The 19,471-nt window shown below is 40.0% G+C and overlaps 4 protein-coding genes across 4 annotated transcripts; 2 read left to right on the forward strand and 2 right to left on the reverse strand.

The window, feature by feature from the left end:
- The first annotated feature begins 1,303 nt into the window (after window positions 1-1,303).
- LOC135076787 (valacyclovir hydrolase) lies at window positions 1,304-3,703 on the forward strand. Its single transcript, XM_063971220.1, has 5 exons — window positions 1,304-1,597; window positions 1,796-2,053; window positions 2,334-2,487; window positions 3,007-3,262; window positions 3,471-3,703. The coding sequence occupies exons 1-5, from the start codon at window positions 1,508-1,510 to the stop codon at window positions 3,562-3,564; spliced, it is 852 nt and encodes a 283-aa protein (XP_063827290.1). The 5' UTR covers window positions 1,304-1,507; the 3' UTR covers window positions 3,565-3,703.
- LOC135076785 (serine/threonine-protein kinase Warts) lies at window positions 3,619-15,183 on the reverse strand. The gene is made up of 6 exons (XM_063971219.1): window positions 14,825-15,183; window positions 14,009-14,500; window positions 10,194-12,276; window positions 6,699-6,798; window positions 6,008-6,203; window positions 3,619-5,385 (listed from the first exon to the last, which is right to left on the reverse strand). Exons 2-6 carry the CDS (start codon window positions 14,261-14,263, stop codon window positions 4,963-4,965), a joined length of 3,057 nt encoding a protein of 1,018 aa, XP_063827289.1. The 5' UTR covers window positions 14,264-14,500; window positions 14,825-15,183; the 3' UTR covers window positions 3,619-4,962.
- Window positions 15,184-15,781: 598 nt separating this feature from the next.
- LOC135076462 (thioredoxin domain-containing protein 5 homolog) lies at window positions 15,782-17,782 on the forward strand. Its single transcript, XM_063970928.1, has 8 exons — window positions 15,782-16,080; window positions 16,169-16,305; window positions 16,398-16,516; window positions 16,591-16,734; window positions 16,833-16,988; window positions 17,064-17,254; window positions 17,361-17,487; window positions 17,565-17,782. The coding sequence occupies exons 1-8, from the start codon at window positions 15,911-15,913 to the stop codon at window positions 17,763-17,765; spliced, it is 1,245 nt and encodes a 414-aa protein (XP_063826998.1). The 5' UTR covers window positions 15,782-15,910; the 3' UTR covers window positions 17,766-17,782.
- A 382-nt stretch (window positions 17,783-18,164) lies between these two features.
- Window positions 18,165-19,250, reverse strand: LOC135076463 (ADP-ribosylation factor-like protein 6-interacting protein 4). The gene is made up of 3 exons (XM_063970929.1): window positions 18,899-19,250; window positions 18,715-18,820; window positions 18,165-18,522 (listed from the first exon to the last, which is right to left on the reverse strand). The coding sequence occupies exons 1-3, from the start codon at window positions 19,164-19,166 to the stop codon at window positions 18,390-18,392; spliced, it is 507 nt and encodes a 168-aa protein (XP_063826999.1). The 5' UTR covers window positions 19,167-19,250; the 3' UTR covers window positions 18,165-18,389.
- Window positions 19,251-19,471: the final 221 nt, after the last annotated feature.

Here is a 19,471-nt window from a genome sequence, read left to right on the forward strand (position 1 = left end):
TCCTTACTGGGCTCATAAAAACCTTCCCTGTTTAGTTTTAAGTTACCGTAAATTTATATCTTTTCAAGCTCCGACTCACAGAACTCCAAAATTTCCCATATTTTCTGCTACTTTTGAGTCGTTAGTTCTTTCTCCTGAAATAATATATGATTTAGATATCCCTAAAAATTCACTTGACGCTAAATATAAATTTAACTTCATTATTGAAGATAATTGGGCCGATTGGCATCATATATATAGCGATGCATCCAAACACTCCAACGATGGTGTGGTCGGAGTAGGGCTTTTCCATCATCAGTATGGTATTCACGAAAAGGTCAGATTACCTCCTGAAACATCAGTTTTCACCGGGGAGTGCTGTGGAATTTATAAAGCCATAGAATATGTCCAAATTATGAAACTGAAAAAAACAGTAATTTTCGTAGATTCTAAGAGCGCTTTACAAGCCTTAGAAAAATTTCCCTTTAAATGCAATATTCAATACCCAATTGTAATTAAATGCAGAGAGTTGCTTCATAAATGTTCTACTTTGGGGTACAAAATAATCTTCGCCTGGATTCCGAGTCATAGCCATATTTTCGGTAATGAAAAGGCTGATAAATTTGCCAATGAAGCTGTTGTGAATGGTGATATGATTAGCTATAAAAATTACTGTCATGACCTTTTGTCCCTCCCTAAGTCCTACTTGCGTGAATCATGGGAATTGGATTGGGCGCACACTAGTGCAACTAAAGGAAAATGGTACAAGATCATTCAACCAACCATTCCTTTGAAACCATGGTTTTTTAAAATGAAACTGGGAAAGGTCTCTACCTCTAATATTATCCGTATGAGAATTGGCCATGCCTGTATACCTACGCATCTTTTTAGACTTAAAATTGTGAATTCTGATTTGTGTGAGTGTGGTACTGGCACAGGTGACTTAAATCATCTGTTTTTCATTTGTCCGTTACATGACCGATCCTCTTTCATCGAATCCCTTATATCCTTACGAGTACCATTCCCAACTTCCATAGCCTGCCTCCTTAATATGCATTCTATTGATATTTATAATACCCTATCTGTTTATATGAGTAATAATAACATAAAAATTTAATCTACCTAATATTTTGTTTTCTCCTTAACTTTCCTGATCCTTTGCAACCTTTTTTTTTCCGTTCTCCATTTTTACTTTCCTATACGTTTCCCTAACTTTACCTTACCTCGTCGTGGCTGACGCACAAGCCGTGCATGCCATAATAGAAAAAAAAAAAAAAAAAAAAACACAGCACAGTAACCAGTAACGTCAGGCAGGGGAAAGTGGGGGAAATGTCAAGAGGTATTTACTTGCACCTTGCACACACATTTTATTAAAAAGGAACCTTGTGTACTTGCATTGAGGGTTTAATCTACACTGTTTTGGAATAAATGTCATATCATCTACGTAAACTCGCGCTATCAGAATAATTTATTTTAATCAAGGTTAAGAGTTTACCGCTACCACTAACCTGTGAAGTGTATTGTAAAAATGTTAATAAAGACTTTAAATAGATTAATTCCATTGAGCTCCAAAGTGCGAATTATTTGTGCTCCTTTTTCCACTAATGTATTACCAAAGGTAAGTGTTGGGTAGTGTTTCGGTTTATCAAATTCTTGTTAAACTCACTATAGATGTAAATAAAGGCGGCAAATTTGAATGGGTAGGTAGCTGAATTTGTGTTATTTATTCCGATTTTGCCTCCGACTGTACTAACAATTATAACAAAATAAATAAATTAAATTAAATCAGAATCATATCTAAAATAAATTCTTTCAGGAAGACAGAATTAAGGTTGGAAATTGCAACATAAACTACATAAAAGTCGGCAACGGGCCCCACAATGTGTTATGCTTACCTGGCGCTCTCGGCTCCATCTGGACTGACTTCAGGCCGCAGGTCGAAGGCTTCGACCGGGAACAGTTCACGCTGGTGGCCTGGGACCCGCCAGGATACGGGAAGAGTCGACCACCTGAAAGGGATTTCCCGACCGATTTCTATGAGAAGGACGCCGAATACGCTCATGAATTTATGAAGGTAGGTAGTTTTTTCTTGATTACTGTACCTGGGGGGGCCGATTCTCGTTCAAAACATATCTAATAAAAATAGAATGTCGGGAGTTTCTGAAAGACTTCTCCCAAGCGCCCAGAAGAAGACGTAACGTAACTCTAACGACTGCACTAAAGATTCGATTTGCCAGAATGTCGTATGATTGTTGACTTCATTTTCACTCTTTTTCGTGATATTGCTCGGGAATCGCTAAGATTCTAGGACTGACGAAATAAACTAGAAGCTTACCTAAATAAATGTCTTTCAGGCGTTAGGTATCCCCTCGTATTCGCTGCTAGGCTGGAGCGACGGTGGCATTTCCAGCATGATCCTGGCGGCCAAGCATCCGGCCGCCGTGCGCAAGATGGTCGTGTGGGGCACCAACTCCTTCATCTTGCCTCACGAACTGGACTTGTATCAAAGTTAGTTCTCACTTCACTTCCATTCTTAGAGGACACTTCCTAAAAAATGTGCTAGATTATTACCAAACAGTTTCGGGGTGCGATTCTTGTTAAGTATCATTTTGGGACGTCAGTATTTTAATTAATTTTAAACGTTCGCATTTCATAATTGAATTAATTTAAACAGGTTTTAACGCGATACGCGGATAGATAATATTGAAATATTGCCTGACGTTTCGACCGGGTTGCACCGGCCGTGGTCACAGGTTCACTGGAGGTGCGCGATCCACAATCATCTAATTCTACCTCCATGTTATTATTTTTCTTCTCCAAGTACCGTCACACTCTACACTAATTTTATTGTGTCTCTATTCTGTAAGGCCGTCAATGCGTCGCGTTAAAACCTATCTAAATTATGTCAATATTTTAGCCTGCACAATAATCGATCCCAAAATTAGAAACCCAAATTGCATATCATATCACACACGTTCCACTCGGGCTTTGCCTAAAACAACGCTAATTCTCATGTCTTTTTTTTAGAAATCCGCGACGTAAACTCATGGTCGAAATCAATGCGAGAACCCATGATCCAAGTATACGGCGAGGAGTTGTTCGCCAAGTACTGGGCTCAGTGGGTGGACGGCATGATCGCTCTCTTCCGGGCCAAGGATGGCAACATCTGCAACGAAATGCTCAAGGACATCAAGTGTCCCACGTTCATACTGTACGGAGAAAAGGACCCGATGGTCGACAAAGTACACGCCTCGCATTTACTCACTAATATTACTGGTTCAAGGTCAGTTATTTATTAAGCTTCATAACAATCTTGAAACACTTGTCGTCAAAACTGATGAAAACTGCACATAAAACTGTCGCAAATCATGTCCTAGAAAAACTCGGTCAACAGACCCACTATATTTCGAAGTTACCTGACATTTTTATTTATTCTTCTTTGCCTACCCTCGTCTTACCGACTTTAAATTAATGTAATACTATTGTTCCAGGCTTCAACTATTCCGGAAAGGAAAGCACAATATCCACATTAAATACGCCGACGAGTTCAACAAAAGTGTACAAGAATTCCTCCTACAGCCTTAAAATATAAAAACGACCAAACAAAATAAATGTAAGGGGTGAAACGAAAAAATGTAACAAAATTCCCATATTTTATTTTCATTTACTTCTTATAAGCATGTTTCATTTCAGAATAAAACAATTTACATTCAATAACACATAATTCAAGGTTGAAGTGACTCATTTATAATATTACTGTACAAATGATAAAAAGTTGGGTCTCGGGACCCACAGACGAGCTGTTTCGTAGATGTGGCAACCTTAACCAGGCTTTGGGACATGAGTCTAGTGGACTTCCAAAAAGATTATTTTGCAACTACACGTTATATTGGACGTTGTTAGTGAAAACAAAATATTAAAATGTTTTTCCTACATTTACTATTAAAATAAATATTGTTCATATAACGAAACGATCTTTGATATCGCCCTGTGCTAGTTATGACACTAATCAGGCACGTAGTGCTCTCTGACGAATATATTCCGCGGCAATATACTTAATTATTGTTCAAATGCTATACAATTAATAAATAAGTAGATATGTACCAACTGTACCTTTTTGTAATTTGATAAGATTTACATTTTACCGAAAGTTTCATTTAATTAAAGTTATAAGCCTGATTACTTTGCAGTGAAAACAATCAACTGCGGGCGTTTATTTCCTCTATTTCCAGGCAGTTCAAGCCATCAACGTATCAGTAGTCTACGGTTCAAATTTCCTGGAAATAATGGGTGATATCACGCCATCTGATCACATAATCACAAATTTGGAAAACGTTGATATTGTTACGAATTTGGAGCTCATCTAAAACCTTCAACCGAAGTCAAAAAATAAAATACGCATCAACAATGTGATCGATTCATGTTAATAAATATGTATTGCACTCTCTACAAAAGTCGAGTTATAAAAACCTGTTCTAGTGTGGTGACCAGATACACCAGTACTAAGTAAGGCACGCGAGGGCTCGGAAGCACAGTATCACTGCTCGCCGCTGCCGGCACGCATCGTAGGCGTCTTCATAAATTACGTTTTACAATTATATAAACAAACACACATTAAGCGACCTACCTCGATAAATACATAAGAAAATATAGTGACAATATCAAATCATTCGCTAATTCAAGTAAGCTTGTTCTTATCTCATAAATAATTTCTCTACAAAAATAGTATACATGAATGGAACAACACTAGATCCGCCGAGAGCGGGCAGCACCATTGACGTATTCTCGCGTCCATCCGTCACATATATTACAATGAAATAAGATTACTCTTACAAATACATAACGATACAATATTACAACATTATCACCGGGATCATTAACAGTACGGTTTAATTAAATTTTAAATACGTCACGTTCGTTACGTTTACAAGACTAACGTTTCGATAGAGAGAGTCAAGGCACACGCGGGTCACACTCGATACGTCAGACGTAGACGGGTCCCTGCGCGTCGCCGTCGTCGAGGTTGATTTTGTTGGTGAAGCCCTCGTCGAAGAAGCGTCGGAAGGTGAACTCGAAGAAGCCGTGGAAGGTTTTTCCGTTGTCGAGGAGTTCGGAGTCGGACTTGTTGGAGTCGGAGGAGTTTGAGTTGCGCAGCTTGTCGGGGTCTATGGGGTCGAAATTGGAGGTGTCGGTGGGGTAGTCGATGCGCGGGATGTACGGCGCGGGCTGGCGCCGCAGGCCGCGCTCGAAGTCGATGGGCTGCAGGAAGGGGTGCGCCTTGAGCTCGCCCGCGTGGTTGCCGAGGCGCGTGCTCTGGCCCGAGCACAGCTTCAGGATCAGGTCCTTGCTCTCGCGCGACAGGTTCGCCGCGTCCGGGATGTGCAGGGTTTTCTCCCAGTTTATCACCTGCAACGGAGAAAGTGTTTGGTGAGAGATGGGAATAAAACTTTTTGGTGACAGTCAATGATTAGAGGTCTGGCTGAAGCCTTTCTAGTGAGTGATGAAATATACAAATAGGTCTCACAATTAATAAATTTAGTTTTAGCTCGTACATAAATCACAATCTACCAACTGTAACTGTAGTACTGTCCAAGAACGTGGAGAATTCTTCACTCGTTTATCTCTTCAGCAGTCCCAAACATTCAACACCGCCCCAGTTTCAGTCTAGTAGTCTTTGTCATATTATAGTTAATATACCTAGTGTAATAGAGCAACAAAGGACTGAGCGAGTGAGATGTCACTAGCAGCAACACCGTGTGATAAAACTATTTGACAGTTCTTTGCACTTATTGACACGCTGATGAACTGAGATTTTTTCAGATTTTACATGAGTGAAATCGTGGATGTTTATGAGAAATAGTACTTCAGAAACGGAGTCATGATTCAGTGATTTATTTATCGTACAACACAGTGAAATAATCCTGACATTGACACACAAATGACATCCAGTGACATCCTAAAATCGGTTTCGTTTGACAGCTTATGGTTGTTGTTCTATTATAACTGGCCGCTACAACGTCAGTCATACCTTGAGCTGCGTCTCCTGCGGCGTGGCGGCCAGGAAGGGCGGCGAGCCGACCAGCATCTCGTAGAGGATGACGCCGACGGACCACCAGTCGCAAAGCTGCGTATAGCCCGTACGCTGTAGGACCTCGGGCGCGATGTAGTTGGGCGTGCCCACCAGCGAGTGCGCCAGGCAGCGCTGGTGCTCGCGCTTGCGCCGTCTGCGGACAGGGAACTTGGTTAGTTATACAGATCCTTATTCTATCCGCTCTTAGCCTACTGCACAAGCAATGGGGTAACTACCATCTACAGCAGGAACCAACTCAGCTTAATATCAACATCATTATCATCAGGCCATTTAGTCCTATACTGCAGGAGGACGAACTTTTCTAATTTACCAGAAACAAATGGAAGATTTCGCTTATGGTGCGTCCACATAGGGCGCACGGGCTCGCACTACACTCCCCTCGCTAGCTATATGGATTAGAGGCATGGAGGGAGGATGTTCACAAACTTCTTTCTTTCTGACCGAATGTTATGAATAATGGATGCAAAGTCTGATTCAAATACGCGCGATAACGAGGCGGTACTCGTACATTTGCTTCAAACTGTAACCGCACGGTTACCTCCTCAGTGTATCGCCAATGAGAACCACCCAGACACACGCGGTTACCGCATGTCTGAACCGGGCCTTAGAGATGACCTGGCCAACTGACCTTTCCAACGGCTTCAGCTGCTGTTGCTGCGGCTGCGCACAGCGGCACTCAGCGCCCCACTCACCCTCTACTGGGTCCATTGAATCCTGCCGCCCGTGGTCTGCAAACAACACAAGGCATATAAATAAATAAATAAATAAATAATCTTTGGACAATTTCACACAGCGCCAGCTAGCCCCAAAGTAAGCAACTTAATGCTTGTGTTATGGGTGCTAGCTTAACGGATATACTATAGGGTGTCCCTTATATGGCTGAAAAAAAATTTTTTTTAGATATTGAAATGCATACCCCCTATTTCTTTTCGTACTACTCAGACATACTTAAATACAAAATTTCATCTTCCTACGTCAACATTAACCCGTGCCGACCGAGCTCTGAAGATTTTGAAAAATGTTGGTTTTACTCCTTTTATTAAGTAGCTGAATCAATTAAAATATTTAATTTTTATAAAATATTTATAAAAAGAAGATAACATTACAGATCAGACAATATATTTTACTTTTGAGGGACCCTTTTTTACATTCTGGATACAGATTTCCATGCTCCTGAATATTGGCCTGATTTTTGCTACACCGTGCGTAGCAAAAGAAGCTTTTGCTCTTTCTTTGCAGTGATCAAACCATGAAAATCTTGCATAAGCTTTATAGCTCTTTCAGCTGTATCATTAACTACCCTAAAGAAAGCACTTTTTTGCCTTTAAATAGGCAACATCTTTTTCTCATATAGAAATGTGTCTCAGGGGGAAATTATTATCAATTTTCAATCGAGAAAGTAAATTTATACTCTTGACAGACACAAAACCACTCAATGGTTTTCCAGCAACAATAAATAAGGCAGTATTATTATCAATTCATTAAAAACAGGATAAAAAATTAGTACAAAGTCCTATTTACCATAGAAATAATCATACCTTCTTCAGATGGAATGTATCTCTTCCCAGAATCATACTCTCTCTTTGTACACTACTACAATATTGACGGTGTTTGTTCATTACCTTCATCATCAAAGAGTGATAAAACGGCAATTTCTTCTGATATGAAGTACCAAAGATGTTGACTGAAATTGCTCAGGGCTGCTTAGGAAATCAATTTGTCAACACTCTCATATACCTTTTGGAAAGTGGATGTCAAGAGTTCCTTAAGGCTTTCCTCAGAGCTGGTAAGCTGGTCGTGATGTCCTTGCGTTTGTATAGAATCTTGCGTAGTAAGGGATGACGATAAACCTCTGAAACATATTTGCTCTATTTTTTATTGATTTATTTATTTAATTTTCTCTGTCTTGCACTTTATGCTTTCTTAACTAACTTTTTGTCTACACCTTAACACACTGGACGCCTTGGTTTTATTTGTTTTTGTTAAAATATTTTATATGTTTTTAAATCCTCCCCACCGGCGCTTATAAATCTTGAATTTTTTAAATAATTTTTCTTGCAACTCCCTCCAAGCATGGTAAAGTTTTTACACAGTTAGGCTCTAGTAGGATTTATAGCTTTTCCCAAAATATAATACACTCCCGATTTATGAGATTAGAGCTTTCAATAACATTTAACACTAGAGTACACGCGCGGACTACTATAGTAGACCAGGGTAACATTTTACGCTATAACTTTTTGGAAACTTGCGCCAGAGAGCTGGCATTCCAGGAAAGCCTCGTTTACTAAATTTGTCAGTAAGCCAGTAAAGCTTGGGTCGCTAGAGTCTACGCACTTTTCTAAAATTGGCCGTCAAAACTGCGGGTCTACTCAAAAGCCCGAAATCACTCGACAAAAAAATTATGAAAGACTTGCAACAAATGGATTTACACCATGTACCAGGCTGTAGAAAGTCATGAATACTATGACAGATAAAAAACTAATCATATTTTTCAGTAATTTTTTTTTTGTTAACATTGGTCTCAGAGTGCCAATTTGGTCCAAAAAATTTACAACTTTTAAATCTGTATAATGTTTGATCTCAAATAGTTATACAAAGAAACTTTGATTATAAAATAACTATAATAAACACTTTTATCATTTACATAGTAATTCTATTCAAAAATTGCTTATAAACTGATTTACAGTGATTTTAAATTGGCTTACCAGAGTAGGCCGCGCGTGTATTCGTGTAAAAAAAGGGGCGCGTGTACTGCAGTGTTAATTAACTTCGCAAAATATGTTAAAAAATACTGCAAAAACTTGACGATTAACGGTAACTTTGTGCCTATTATTTGATAAATTTACGTCCCCGACTAAGAAAATACTTTTTTTATTGCTTCTTAATTCCACAGCCATCTTCTAAATGTCAAACAATAGGTGTTAATCACGAGATTAATTGAGAACAAATGACAAATACCGCGAATACGCACCGCTACTGCCGCGCAACATGTTCCGATTCAAGTCGGCACGGGTTATCGTACTCCAAATAAAGTAAAAATTTATTTCCAAGTGTTTCAGAAGCAAACAAACAAAACTAAGACCTATGCGTTACAAATTTAAAACTTTGAAAAATAAGGGACACCCTAATATACTACTTATATACTTTTTTTTTTAATACATACATATTATACATAGTCACACCCAGACCCGTCACAGAAATTAAAATTCATCATTTCAATTTCTGCCCGGCCGGGAATCGAACCCGGGACCTCTCGGCATAGTAGTCCGTTCTGAACCACTACACCAAACGGCTGACTATCACAAATAAGTGGCTTTGAATAGAGTTCACCATCAATCCCTAATTTTTAAGTGACCACTATGAACATAATGGTGCGTCCAGACTGGGCGAATTTGCTCTCGTGGCAAACTCAACATCCTGCTCACTCAAAAGCAGAGTGAACAGGATGACCAGCTTGCCGCGCGAGCAAATTCGCCCAGTCTGGACGCACCATAACATGATTTTTTTTTCATCTTGTGAATCATCTTGGTGTCACTTAAAAGTTAGGGATTAATGGTGAAAACGGGCATGAGTCTAACAGATTAAAAACATTCTTTTTGCAAAATAACAACTATTACTACAACTAAATAAGACGCCACGACTGTTGAGCGATATATCGTCGTCAGTACGACCTGCCTACGTGAACAATACTGTCTTTAGCTTATGTGAATACTGATTCGTTGTGTGGTGGAATCATATCTAGGACAATAAAATGAGTACATGTATTAGAATATTCATTCTTAGTTATTATTTTTTTTAAAAGATTATTAGTAATTTGTTATTTTCACAAATACTCCCGTTAGCCCCTCGTACTAAGCTAAATATGCTTGTGTCACGAGTGAGCTCACCACAATAGTCGAGCGGCGGCGGGGACCGAACCCGCGTTCCCCGGATCACGAGTCGGCCAGTCCGACCCCTTCACCGTTCGGCTATCGTGGCTTCATAAAAAACAGACCTATTTTTAATAGACCTATTTTTGTGGGTCTCGCACTATCAGATGCCTAGATTCTGTGCCATTTAATCTGTCGTTTACGTTAAAGGATTAGAAGAGAATATGTAAAAAGGATTCAAAAAGAATTCTCACCATTTCTCTGATAGTACTTGGAGTTGTGCGTCCACCGGAAGCCCGTGCACAGGCCGAAGTCCGTGAGCTTGATGTGCCCGTCGCGGTCGATGAGGATGTTGTCGGGCTTGATGTCGCGGTGGATGAAGCCCATCTTGTGCACGCTCTCCACGGCGCACGTCAGCTCCGCGATGTAGAAGCGCGCCAGCTCCTCCTCGAAGATGCCCATCTTGATGAGCAGCGACATGAGGTCGCCGCCCGGGATGTAGTCCATGACGAAGTACAGGTTGTCCTTGTCCTGGAAGCTGTAGTACAGCTTCACCACCCACTCGTTGTCGGCCTCGGCCAGGATGTCCCGCTCCGCCTTCACGTGCGCCACCTGGTTGCGCTTCAGCACGTCGGCCTTGCGCAGCGTCTTCATGGCGTACAGGTGACTGGTGTCGATCTTCCGCACCAGCGTCACTTCCCCGAAAGCGCCCACGCCGATCGGCTTGATCTTCGTGAACATCGACTTGTCCATCTTCGCTCGCTTCAGCCGGATGTAGTTGGACTCCTTCTGCGACAGCATCTTGCGCATCTGGCACTGCGCCTCCGCGCTCAGCCCGATCTTGTTCATCTCCTTCTCCAGCTGCATGCGCCGGAACGTCCTCTGCTTGTACGACTTCAGAATGTTCTCCACGTGCTGTTCCATGAAGAACTTAAACGCCTGGGGCGAGTAATTTCTGACTTTGCAATCTCTCCTCTCGTCCTCCTTCTCTTTGCTGATGTTCTTTCGTTCCGGAATCGGCGACTGATGCCTGATCTTTTCCAAACCCTTCGTTCGACGCTCCGACGAGCCGTTCGAGCTCTTGTCCGACCCCGAGGCGGCGCACGTGTCTTTCAGTAAATTATTCGTACAGTTCTGATTCGGACACTTGATTTCGAAACCCTGCGACGTCTCCCCGTTGTTCGAGAACTTTTTATGCAAAGGAGAGTGGTGGGAGTTGACCGTGGTCGTGTTCTCGTTTTGGCTGCCGTACGGCGGCGGCGGGATCGGCTGCATGCCGCGCTGCACGGCCAGCGCCTGCATCGTGATCGCGTAGCTCGGCGGCTCCGTGGTGGGCACGGCGGGCGGCGCGGCCGGCGCGGCGGGCGGCGTGGAGCCCGGCGACGACGGCTTCGGCGCCAGCGGGTAGCTCGGCGGCGTCTGCTGCTGCTTCTGCTGGATGGAGCTGGCGTACGAGGGCGGCGGCGGCTGCGCCGGCGAGCCGGCGATCGGCGGCGGCGCGACCGGCGCGATCGCCGTCTGCAGCACGGGCTTCTGCACCTGCGTGCTCTTCACGGACTGCATGATGATCGGCGGCTGCACGGCCTGCCTCGCGGTCCACGCCTGGATCGGCGTCGGGCGGGCGACGCCCGAGGCGGAGCCGGCGGACTGCGTGACCGTGATCGGGCTCGGCGAGCCGGCGGAGGTGCCGCCGGAGTAGACGCCGGACGAGGGGCTCTTGCGGTAGTCCTGCGACTGCGGGGGGCTCTGGCGGTTCTGCATGGAGACGGAGTAGGAGGGCGGCGGCGGCACGCCGGCCAGCGGGTAGGGCGGCGGCAGCTCGGCGGCGGCGCCGGCCTGGTACAGCGCGAGCGCCTGCATCTGCTGGGACAGCTGCTGCTGCGCCTGCGGGCCGTTCTGGACGACCATGGGCGCGCGCGCGGGCGGCGCGGGCGCGGCGGCCACGGGGCTGGTGCCGCGCGCGGGCGGCAGCGGCGGCGCGGGCGACATGCGCTTCATGAGCTGCTGCACGGAGGGCGGCACGGGCGGCGTGGACGGGCATCGCGGCGGCGGCGGCGGCGGCGGCTCGGCGAAGGCGGAGGGCGAGTACTGGCGGCACAGCTTGTCGTGCGGCGCGTCGGGCTGGCGCGGGCTGTCGGAGCGCGAGCTGCCGGCGCCCGAGTCGAGCGCGGGGCTGCCGCGGTGCAGGTCTCGCTCGAGGCTCGGTTTCCTTATCAACTTGGTGCTGAGCGCGCTCGTTTTTAGGATACCGTTGAGGGGCTCCTGCTGCTTGGACAGATAATCCAGTGCCGCCTCGAAACGTCCGCTGTTAAATTTTAGTGCTCTCACCGCAGAATCCTGTAAGACGAAAGTCATTTATATATATTTTTGAAAAAAAAATGTTTTTACTATAAATAAATCACACAAAAGAAGTATGTACATTTCAAAAACTGCTAGGCTGCTGCTACTATCCACAGATTCATTTTATTCATTTTTAATCCCTATTACCCTATGAATTTCAATGCTGTTTTCACTGATATTCCTGATAATTGTGTAAAATACATGGATTATTTATAAAGAAAATGTGATTGGTTTCTGGAACAGTACAGCTTTAATTACATAATTCGCATACAAATAATTAGCTGGTAAGAGATGACAAATTAGGTCATCTTAGGGTCTCCTATATCCATTAGTTTCATAGAGTAAAATATTCATAGAAAAAATTTAATCTACATTTAAGAAAATAATGTGGGCATTTTCATTCACACAGATATTATAAATAACCCCAAACTTTTAATAAGAAATCATCTACCACTTGTTTATTTCTTTTTTAAAGTACTTACAGTCGTTTCTAAAATTGGCCTCAAATGGTTACAAAATACAATCAGCACAAGATTTTAGTAAGATTTTAAAATGTGATATTTTTGATGGTAAATAAGATGGCTCTGTGAATGCAATAAACTTTTCTTTAGATTGTAGGTGTGTTGAGCTAGTATAATAATAATTTTCATTAATAAAAGTGAAGAGAATATAGACATAGTTATAAGGTACAGTAGAATACCGATCATCCAGATCAATTAAAACCAGAGGTGTTCCGGATAATCGAAAATCCGGATAATCCATTTTAAACTAAAATCAAACAATAATTAACTTTTTACAATAGAAAGGGTTTTCAATACATCATTTTAGAGTCTAAAAATCTAAATTTTAGACCATTGGTCATCCATTTCTTTTAACAATGAACTAAGAAGACGTCCGTACCATGTTACGGTGGCGGTGCCTTCGGTTTTTATGGGTCCAGACCCTGAGTTGGCAATTAGAAACCATGAAGAACGAGTCCGGATAATCGGATATCCGGATAATCGAAGTCCGGATAATCGAGATTCTACTGTACATTCCTATGCACCAAGGAATATTAAATATCATCCATTAGTGTAAAAACCAATTATCTGCAATTAAATTGTATCAAAATTAAGTTGATTGTACCAATACATTGCAGATAATTAGTTTTTACACTAAAGGTAATTAATTATGTTAAGTATGTGCATTCATAAAATAGGTTTCTAAATATTATGAAATCTAATATTTATGAAAAATATATACAATTGGGAGCATCATCAGTCTGGCTAGTATAAGTATGTGGTCATTAAAACCAGCATTTGCTTGATGGAACCTTCAAGTGGCACAAAGAAAATGATTGAGGGATTTTTTTTTATTCACCCAATGGTCTAAAATGATGTATGTAAACCCTTTCTATAGTAAAAATTTAATTATAGTTTGTTTTTACTTTGAAATCGATTATCCGGATTTTTGATTATCTGGAATACCCCTGGTTTTAATTTATCCGGATAATCGGGATTCTATGTAATGTATTCTTTAATAACTCTCCTCGATTGACATTATAATAATAAATATGAGTTTACAGTTTAATATACAGGAAACAGCTTAATATTTTTAGCAATCTTGTGATTAATTAATATTTACTGACCGTCTTATACATCTTAGCTGAGAATTTAGTGATTAATACTATAAATATTGATAAAAAAGGAAGTGTAAATAAATATTACTCATAAGGTTTATACAAACATACCTCATCATATCCCAAAGCAAGGAGTTGGTTAAGAGACTGTGGTAGCACATTTAAGTCCTTGTCTAATCCATTCCCAGACGACGAACTGAAGCCGGAACTGACCCCAGAACTAACAGTGCTTGCCGCTGACGATCCAGGAGGCTCAGAGCTTCCAATATTAGCAAATGGAAGCAAGGAGTTTCTGATTTCGGCAAGCGCTTTCTGGTTGTACCCGGAGGAGCGCGTGGCCGTCTTGCCGGGCGCCGGCGGGTTCATGGCGCCCGCGCCCGAGCGCCTCACGGCTTACCCCACCCCTCCCATCACACGAGCACACCCCACCCTCCACACCGATCAGTCACCGTTCGCATTTGCAACTTGTTTACACTTAATGCCTTGAACAGTAATTAGCTCACTGGGATATTTCAATGTCAACACTGGTCTTCTCAGTCCCACTTTTGATTCAAAACCACATGTTTACACTTCCGAATTTATGAGAATTGATGACGAATAACTCTGAAAACAAAACAAAATATGTAACAGCAAGCTGGGTCACTCATACTGAACACTTTCTAGTTGGATTAGTACTTTGTTGGGGTTGTGTTCTATCTGCTTAGTATCTGTTCTAGCGAAAAACACCCTACCATCTTACGAGAACTTATACAACTGGATTTTAAAATTATAACTAATAAACATTTAATACACAATCGAAAAGATATTCAACATGAATCTATCATGACATACAGCTCAGGAATGCCAAAATTAGAGGCAGCTTTTGTTTCACTTAATTAGCACACGACCACTGTTTTTACAAGCAAATTCTAATTAAATGCCAATTACCTGATGTTTTTCACTCGATTATATTCCAAAAGAGAATCACAAACGTCATAATTCCATAAAATAAAAATGATCGTCGAAAGCTCTCACATTACCGATGACATCTTTCTCACACACCACAGGCTTGGATTGCAAAAGTAATTATTTGAACTTTATTCTAATGATGAAGAAAAAAGTATTACTTTTCCTTGAATGTTACAAAAAATAACCGAACTAAGAAAACAAAGAACTCTGAAACACAGACATGCAAGTTGGCAAACCATACAAAGCAACCATTTTGAAGAATTACCACATTCTTTTGTATGTTCAGAAAAGCTACACCAAAATGACGTTTACATTTCATCCGTGATTTTAATGATTATTCTGTTTATAAAAAATCTGTTGAAGTAGAATTATCAGGTTTTTATACAAATTATAAAAATAAAAATGTATACTGCATGAATTCATTTAATTAGTGAATTTATTCATAAAGTTCACAATTAATTTCTGAACGGAAAACAAATGAAACAAACTTTGTGACAAAGAGTTTGTAATTCCTCGGTGCGTAGATGGGGACAATGCGGTCACCTTGGTTTGGTCTTGCGGTCACAGCATTTTCCAAAGGGCTGATTTTTAAATCGTCGTACTGTGGGAATTAAGTCAAAATGACAAGATTAAATAAGTTATCAGTTAAAAGATATCTGACGATTGAAAAATCAGCCTTCCTTATAAGGGAGAATTAAACCAATACCACCAATATGTCCGCCGCGCCACAGATGAGACAGCGCTGCGCAGCCGCTACGGTAAGCCACAGCGCGTCTCCGCTCCGCTTTGAAATGAAAACGCATAATGTTGTTTGTAAGATGACGCGCAACCTCAATCTTATTTATCAAATCTCCGCTCCGGTCAGTCATTGTTGAAAAAAAAAGTTGTCAAATTGATAAGCGGTGACATTATTGACAATGACATTTCATCTTTTTTCACTTTCTTCCACAGCTACAGCGAAAAGTTATAAAAATTAAATTAATTCGATAATAGGCATACTTAATCGTTTTTTTACAAAAGCAACTTGTATAGTAATAAACCGTTGATAATAATTAAAGTGTTGATATGATCTCAAAATTAATTGAGAAAATGTTTAGAATAGTTTTACTATTTTTTATATTTCAACCGTATTTTGTTGCCCCCGAAAAAGGATTTGTACTAAATTATAGCCCTAGTAATTTTAAAGAACGTATAGAAGAATTGGATGGCAATTTTATCATGTTCTTCGCACCTTGGTTGGTATATCTGCGTAAATTTGTAGTAAGCTTGAAACTGAAATTTTCACAATGATTGTAAATGCAATGTATCATTTTTTCTTTGTAGGTGTCAGCCTTGCGTTCGATTTCATCCAATTTGGCAAGAACTTGGGAAATTAGTGAATTCTAAAGATTCCAAATTTGCTATAGCGCAGGTTGATTGCACTGAACATCGCTTACTGTGCCATGAAAACGATATTACAGGTATACTATTTTAATAGCAAACATATTTTTTATGTAACCTTATTTATTTTCATTAATTAATACCTACTTCACACTATCACCTTTTATTTCAGGATATCCAACTTTATTATATTTCCATAAAAATTCCTTTGATTCAATAGAATATAAGGGGACCCATGATTTGCCTTCATTATTGATGTTTTTAAGTGAAGTGGTTACTACTAAGACTGAGGTGAATTTGCAAACATTTATAGTTGTATTTTTTTTTTCTAAACACATTATAAGGCAAATTTACTTTGATTCCAGAAAGCTGAGACTGTAAAAGACGCTTATAATGATGTTAAAATATATGGCGGTGTGGCCTACCTCAATGATCAGAATATTGAGAAGTTTATATCTGAAGGTCAACATTTTGTAATGTTTTATGCACATTGGTGCAAAGAGTCTCAGGTAGTTATTGTCATTCTATATTAACCTGCAACTTAGCTAGTTGGGAGTTTTTATTCTCTTAAATGAGTGCATACTTACAATTAAATGTTTATTTACAGAAACTAGCTCCTGTGTGGGCAGAATTGGCAGTGCAGTATACCCACAATGAATACATACAGATAGGAAAAGTGAACTGCATGGAAAGCCAGATGACCTGCAAAAACTTTGATATCAAACTATATCCATATCTTTTATGGATTGTTAATGGAAGAATTGTAAGTTATACAGAGTAGTACCCAAAGTTACCCATTTGTAATAATGTACCTACTGCCTATAATTTCTTTTTTAAGATGGGTGTAGCAGAAGGAACAACCTTAGATGAACTTAAGGCTTTTGTTGAGAAAATGTTGCTTGAAGAAAACCATGACCCAGAAAAGTTTATGAAGAAAAAGAAGGTTTTACCAGTTGCAAGAATAACAGAGGAAACATTTGAAACATTCTTGGAAAAGGATTTGGTATTTATCAACTATTTCGCTCCATGGTAAGAAAGTCTTTAGTCTTTAATAAGTCAAGAGAGTGGGGAATCATAAACAGATAAAAAGAAAACAGTATTTTACCTGCTTATACATATTGAACTTTGATTTCAGGTGTGCTCATTGCATGCAAATGGGTCCACTATGGTTGAAGCTCGGTGAGAATTTCCAAAATGAAAGTCGTGTACTTATAGCTGATATAGATTGTGTAAGGTCGAAGCAAATATGTGATGTTGAAAAGGTAACTTTTTATCCATTGAAACATACAAACTTTGCTCAAATGAGGTTTATTTGTTTAATTAAATCGTTTAATTTTAGATAAATGGACTACCAACATTGGTACTCTACAAACACAAAAAGATTGTTAATGTTGAACACGGTGGTAGACCACTGGAAAGTCTGATTTCCCTGGTCAAGGAACATCTGAAGGAGTCAAGTGACATTATAGAGGAGGTAGCACACAGTGATGATAACAGCAATCAAAATGAGGACACAAAAAATACCAAAGATGAGCTGTAGAATAAGTACCTAGTCAAATCAAAGTCAAAGTCAAAGTCAAAATTTCTTTATTTGTTTAGACTAATAAATAGTTCTTACAAATCGTCATAAAATATGCTCTTAAGGAGCCTCTACATGTCTCATAATCTTTTTACCCTACCAGCGCTTCGAGAAAAAATAATAAATTATTAAAAATAATTTGTATGTTTATTATTTTATCCTTTCTATCTTGCAAGTGAGAGTAACCCTGTTGAAGATATTAAGAAATGAGTTTTGGTCTTTTACTATTATGATCATACCTGTTTCATACAACTGTGTGTACAAAGCTAAGCCATAATACTCACTGCAGCTTGAAGCTTTTACACTAAAAGCAATTTTATCAATTATGTTAGAGAGCTATGAATTCAAAGGTAAATAATAATCTAATAAATATTTATTCTCAGTGTTTCAATGGGTTGGTTGCAAAACAGACCTATGACACTTAGGTTTATAAAAATATAGCAACCTATCTCTACTCTCAATTGGTACAACATGCTTGACTAACTAGAATAAGTGCACATACTGAGGTAACATTAGTAACAAATGTGTCTGACAATCAAACAAGTTAATATGCTCAACATATTCAAATTACAAGCTAAATCCCTTTCACTTAAATTTCTTTTCAATAGTTTGGGATTGGAAAAAGGCTCCGTCAGCCAGCGTGGCCTGTCTGTTAATCTGCTTGTGGCGATCTCGGGACACTATTTCTTCTAACACTTCACCATCACCTTTTATTAACCTGGAAGCAAGAGACAACTGAGAGGCACGGATTAAACAAAGTTGAGATTATAAATAAGACCAATTAATAACTGAGGCAGTACTTTTTTTTACTAAATTCACAAAAGGCATGGGTAAAATTAAACTATAAACATTATCTATAAACTTTATAATGCTAACAAAGTCAATTTGGAAAAAAGAATAATAGGATAACCTGTATCTTCCACTTTCTTCATCTAGAACTCTTCTTATAACACTCTGTCTCTTTTCCCACTCTTCTTTTGTCATTGGTGCCATGGCTTTGGACTTCTCCATTAATTCTGTAAATAAGTCATATGGTTAGCAAACAAATGTTAATCTTGAAACAATTTTTTTGTCACTTTTAGCTAAACACTTGCCAAGTGGTATGTCGGCTGACTTGTCATCTTTTTTGATGTCGTCACCCTCGTCGCGACTGCCTCTGTCGCTACTGCTTTTCTTCTTCTTTAGCTTTCTTTTTTCCTCCTTTAATTTCTTTTTTAACGCTCTCTCGGTCTTTTTTTGTTCCTTCTTCAATTTCTTTTTCAGTTTTCTTAACTTCTTCTTCTCACGCGATGAGTCGGAGCTGCTGGAACTAGTGCTATCTTCTGAAGATGATCTTCTTCGTTTAGATTTCTTTTTATCCATTTTATCACAAAAGAAAATAAAGGTGGTTTAAATCAATTTAATTCAAACAAATCGCTAATCAGGAACAATCAGGAAGTACCAAACCCAAACAATCAGCTGTTATTGACAATATTGACACAACAAAACGTCACTTTGACTAAACATTTTTTTTAATTGAACCCATAGAGAAAAGTTTGAACCGAAAAGAAACAATTTTATTCACGTACCTCAGTTGACCTTATAAAGCATGAAGCATTGATGATTTCTTTCTATAAGTTTCTATGAGAATCAATGATATTATATAAAAACAAAAGTTAGTTATAGTT

Source organism: Ostrinia nubilalis, chromosome 12, assembly GCF_963855985.1.
Source record: "Ostrinia nubilalis chromosome 12, ilOstNubi1.1, whole genome shotgun sequence".
Classification (NCBI taxonomy): domain Eukaryota; kingdom Metazoa; phylum Arthropoda; class Insecta; order Lepidoptera; family Crambidae; genus Ostrinia; species Ostrinia nubilalis.

What these genes read in the sequence shown, in the direction of transcription:
- LOC135076787 (XM_063971220.1), top strand. Translation starts at nt 1,508, where the DNA reads ATGTTAATAAAGACTTTAAATAGATTAATTCCATTGAGCTCCAAAGTG. An exon ending in ACGCTCATGAATTTATGAAG is followed by an intron (nt 2,054 to 2,333) that starts GTAGGTAGTTTT and finishes AATGTCTTTCAG; the next exon opens with GCGTTAGGTATCCCCTCGTA. An exon ending in CGAACTGGACTTGTATCAAA is followed by an intron (nt 2,488 to 3,006) that starts GTTAGTTCTCAC and finishes TCTTTTTTTTAG; the next exon opens with AAATCCGCGACGTAAACTCA.
- LOC135076785 (XM_063971219.1), bottom strand. Translation starts at nt 14,263, where the DNA reads ATGAACCCGCCGGCGCCCGGCAAGACGGCCACGCGCTCCTCCGGGTAC. An exon ending in CAGCTGAAGCCGTTGGAAAG is followed by an intron (nt 6,204 to 6,698) that starts GTCAGTTGGCCA and finishes CCCTGTCCGCAG; the next exon opens with ACGGCGCAAGCGCGAGCACC. An exon ending in CGCAGGAGACGCAGCTCAAG is followed by an intron (nt 5,386 to 6,007) that starts GTATGACTGACG and finishes TCTCCGTTGCAG; the next exon opens with GTGATAAACTGGGAGAAAAC.
- LOC135076462 (XM_063970928.1), top strand. Translation starts at nt 15,911, where the DNA reads ATGATCTCAAAATTAATTGAGAAAATGTTTAGAATAGTTTTACTATTT. An exon ending in TGGTTACTACTAAGACTGAG is followed by an intron (nt 16,517 to 16,590) that starts GTGAATTTGCAA and finishes CTTTGATTCCAG; the next exon opens with AAAGCTGAGACTGTAAAAGA. An exon ending in GGATTGTTAATGGAAGAATT is followed by an intron (nt 16,989 to 17,063) that starts GTAAGTTATACA and finishes TTCTTTTTTAAG; the next exon opens with ATGGGTGTAGCAGAAGGAAC.
- LOC135076463 (XM_063970929.1), bottom strand. Translation starts at nt 19,166, where the DNA reads ATGGATAAAAAGAAATCTAAACGAAGAAGATCATCTTCAGAAGATAGC. An exon ending in GTCAGCCGACATACCACTTG is followed by an intron (nt 18,821 to 18,898) that starts GCAAGTGTTTAG and finishes ACTTATTTACAG; the next exon opens with AATTAATGGAGAAGTCCAAA. An exon ending in GAAGAAAGTGGAAGATACAG is followed by an intron (nt 18,523 to 18,714) that starts GTTATCCTATTA and finishes TCTTGCTTCCAG; the next exon opens with GTTAATAAAAGGTGATGGTG.